At 37.6% G+C, this 4,578-nt stretch overlaps 1 protein-coding gene across 1 annotated transcript in view; it reads left to right on the top strand.

The window, feature by feature from the left end:
- Positions 1–424: 424 nt before the first annotated feature.
- Positions 425–4,578, top strand: part of LOC108780761 (transcription factor SOX-8-like) — a gene marked incomplete at its 3' end in the record, with an annotated part of 7,194 nt that continues 3,040 nt past the window's right edge. The window contains exon 1 of the mRNA XM_018548567.1: positions 425–654. Within this exon, the coding sequence (XP_018404069.1) occupies positions 425–654 (230 nt within the window). The remainder of the gene's footprint in view (positions 655–4,578) is intronic.

Here is a 4,578-nt window from a genome sequence, read left to right on the forward strand (position 1 = left end):
AGGAATACGCTACACGGAATCACGCGCGCGTGCACGCGCGAGATACGCGGTGTCGCGAGTTAATCGTACAGCGATATCGATTACCCGAAATTCCACGAGGGAGAGGGAAAGAGGCTCGAGCAGAAATCGGCGGCTAACGAAACTTGTTGTCAGATCGAGAGGGAAGAATCGCGGAAAAACGGAAGTTCACGCGCTCGCTGCGATGATAAGGCGATAACAAAAGCGATATCACATACGGCGATGACAAACTGATCGATCGAGTCTACTCCTCGTCGCGGCTGATACGAGATGAGACGTACTCTTTCCACGTGTCGTCCGCGATAAATCGACAAGACTGATTGTGCGCGATCATACGGCATCCTTCGACCACTCTCTCGACGACCTTGCGGAATTTGTTGCTCGCGCGACGTACGCGACGTAGGGGATGAAGATGAACGACGTCAAGCCGGAGAGCAGCGGCGCGTCGATTTCGCCAGCGGGCGGAAACAATAACAATAACAGTATCAATGGAAATGGTAAAACGTCGGCAACGGCCGTCGCAGCCGCTGCCGCCGCCGCGGCGACGGTGGCCGCCAATGGCGGCGAAGGTATCAGTGCCGCCGTCGCCAAGGTTCTTCAAGGATACGACTGGACCCTGGTACCCGTTGCCACCAAGTAAGTGTATTGCGTGGCTAACTTTTCTCACCTTCGATTCGTCGTTTTACTCCTAGACGTATAGGCTGTGTTCCAAAATTGACTGCTAGACTGAAATTCTATAGTTTATGTCACGAGCATTATAGAGGTTTTCAGTACTGGCAGGAAATTTTGGAATACACACGTAGTAAGATACAAGTCGATGTATTCGTGGTCGTTTCTTATACGTAAAACTGTCTTAATAAGCTTTCTATAATAAGTCGTTACTTCAGCTTTATATCCTATGTAAATCGTAAGGAATTGACCCATTATAGTCGATCGTTCTTCTCACTTTGACTGTAATTGGTCAATTTTTTACAGCTAAAAAGACTTAAATTTATTATATTGGTGTACAACTTAAATTTATTATATAATAACTTGTTATAGAAAGTTTGTAACATGTCAAGTGAGGACCGCGTTAAAATATTACTTGGAATAAGAGGGAGCTGTAAATATTGTTCTCAAACTCCGATAGAAAGAAAATTATGAATCATACATTAGTATCTCTCTTCAATTTGATATTTAATAAGTGAGTGAGTGAGTGAGTGAGAGAGAGAGAGAGAGAGAGAGAGAGAGAGAGAGAGAGATCTTTCTGAACTGATAGTGTCAACTTTATAGGAATGCGCAGTCTATTCTTATGTGTCTATCCGACCAACATACAATACATAAACTTAACAACAACATTGCTACAATGTAACAATGTTATATACTGCAATATTAATAGAACGTTGCTGTAATGATCTGTGCTGATCAAATATAGAGATAAAAATAACTTCTGCGTTTATAATCTTCGCACATAGTTTAATAACTGATAGATTTACATAATACAGACTTGAGATTCACCAAAGATAGGCTAGCTATAAAGAGAACTAAGAAATAAAACTAAACAGGCTTTGTAGAGATCTGATATAGTTGCGTATGCGTAAAGTTAACATGTTGTCTACAAAATAGGAAAATGAATATATGAACCATAAATTTATGATGTGTAAAATGTAAACTTACATCAATATACGATTGAACAAAAAATTAATATATTGTTATAATAATAAATATTATATATAAAAGAAGTAAATTTCCAAAAAGAGAATGATGGAAAGAGACTTTTGCTGTTACACAAAAATTCAGCGATCTGAAGAAGTTGAGAAAAATAAATATGATCTAAATTAGAGTGCAAAGTTACTTCATTATATAAAACAAATAAAATATTCTAGGTATATTCTCACATTGATATTTTATTTGAATAAAATTTAATTCTTGACGTTTTACATTTTTTCCGTTTAGATCGGAATCATTGATAAATCGCAGTTTCCGAGAAATATTCTTTTTTTTTTCCTTTTCTAAGCTTCCTTGATTTTCAGTGTTTTCGCAAAGCGTTTTAATCACCGCGAGTCACATTAGCGACGCGTTAACACACGCATGTGGCCGTGCTGTTAAGTCTCTTGGGCTTAACTCGCGCGAGGGGGGAAAAACCAGAGGAGAAAGAAGGAGGAAAGGAACGGCGCGACGAAGCCGTCCAGGAGAGAAGAAGCGGGCGAGGAAGCGTGGCGTGGCCTTAAAAATACGTAACGCTAACTCAATTATGACGCACTCGTTTCCTCGGCCTGGGAAACGCGCGTCTCCGCGGAAAAATGTCCTCGGACGTCAATTAACGCAAATTAGCTAATTAATGCCCGATCGTCAGCGTCCTGCGCGTCGTGCTCGTCAGCTCTCATCCATCGTGGGAAGGCAGGCGATCTTAAAATAGCGACCTGATAACGACTCGAGAGAGAGAGAAAGAGAGTGAGAGATGTGGAGGGAGGAGGGAGAAAAAGGAGAAGAGAAAGAGAGAAAAAACGCTATTTCTTCCTGCACTTTAGAAGCAGAGCGGTGTCCTCGACGCGTCACTCGGCATTAGTCGATGAAAAATCATTAGATCGCCGACGAACTCGATAAAATCGTGAGCGCGACCTCGATATGCGCAAAATTGTGCAACGCGCTTTCCGATTCTCCAGCTGCCGTAATGGCTGCTGATACTGCGATCTGATATTTCTAGTTGCTGCGATGATCATATTTACTCTTGTAAAAGAAAATAGAATGAAAGAATCTATCAGGAAGATTAAAAAAGTTTCCAAGAACTGAAAAGTATCTTATCAAAGCGTCTACAGAAGCTTATGTTACGTTAATACTAAAAATACCAACGTTTTCATCACTAAAATAAGCGAGTGAATAAATTATTATAGAAATGATAAAAAAAAATTAAATATCTTATCAGTATAAAAAATATAATTATTGAAAAATCTAAAACTTTATCTTTTTACGCAAAAAATCAATCTTTAAATGTTAAATATGAAAACACGGAATTACGTTTGGATGTAATTATATTACATAAAGCTAATAATAAAATAACTAACTCTCTAAATTCTTTGAAGCAGAATCTCATTCTTTAAGAGTGAAATCTTACTTTTTTTTTTTCAAGAATGGCAGAATTTTTACTCTTTAGAGTGAGATTCTACTCTAAAAAATTTAGAGAAAATAATGAAATTTTCCATATCTAGAAAATTATGTAGATATCTGTAGAAAATTTTAATAAAAAGTTTGAATATATTTTAATTTAGGAATCGATTTTGAAACTGCAAAAAGATGTCAATATGGCAAATAGTATTTATGAGACAAAGTGTTTTCTTTGAAATATATTATAGGAACTTTAAAATTGTCCCAGCTGGAAATTTATCGCAAATGAAACCTAAAAATATCGATTTTCTCGAGGGAAATGTTATATGAAATGATGGAGTATGATTTCGTATAATCTCAACGTCGTTAATCGCGTACAGAAAGAAACGTCCGGAAGATCGCGGCTGTCGAAGATAAGATTCTAGAAAAATTCAACAGAATGACTAGAAAAAGCGATTACGCACTAGGTGCGCGGTTAAATCATAGAGGAGAATGGGCCACGACAGAAATCACAGAGTGTATCGTTACGCCTGCTTATCACTAACCCTCAATTACGGGGTTATCTCCGGGGAAATAGATGCAAAGGGTGCGGTGTTTATTCCCAGCGATAGAGCCTCGATAAAATCGACCGCCGGTTTTTTAATTCCCATGAAGTACATCGCGCATCTAACAGAAGCTACCATCGCCATATTTTCAACATTTAATTCGTGATTATTAACCACGAATCAGCCATGTGGCATTTTGTATCTCTTGTTAGCAACCTGGATCTTCAATCTTTAATGTGAATTTTTATATTTTAATTGTATAAGAATCAGAAAAAATTTTTGCATACTTATAAAAGCTTTAACAATGAACTTTTACCGTTACAAAGAAGTTGGATTATATTTTATTAATTTTCACAGATTTAAATTTATCTACCAGAATCCGTAATCAAAATATCGATTATGCCTTCATTCAAAGTTCAATTTGGCTGGTCTAGGGTTAAACGTAAAATTGGGTTCAAAATAGCAGTTCGGCAAAAATCATATTCAAGATACAGGATCGAATTATTGTCGCGTTATTGTCCCTTTTACGAAAAAAAGAAAATAGCTGCCGCAATTAAGAACTGAAAACTACGTTTGGTAACTATATATATGGTTGGTGTAAAATAAGAAGATGGACAGCTGAAAATAGGTATTACAGCTAATGTCTTAGCTATGATTTATATTATACCAGCAACAGCAAACCATTTTACCATAATTTATAAATTTACAGTTATGGCAACAAATATATTTTAACAAACGAGATTAGCTACGGCAGGGAGATTTTGTTCCCGTGATAATTATTAGCGCGATATCGCTCTTGCATGCGCGCGTTTCTTACCGTTGCAAGACAAGCGCGTTCGTGCCATTTTGCACGGTACCACGCCTTCGTCGCGAACGCAGAGTCGCACGCATCGTACGTATGTTTTTTCCTGTTTTTTTTTTTTTTTTTTTT

This window comes from Cyphomyrmex costatus, unplaced genomic scaffold, assembly GCF_001594065.2.
Source record: "Cyphomyrmex costatus isolate MS0001 unplaced genomic scaffold, Ccosl1.0 scaffold733, whole genome shotgun sequence".
NCBI lineage: Eukaryota > Metazoa > Arthropoda > Insecta > Hymenoptera > Formicidae > Cyphomyrmex > Cyphomyrmex costatus.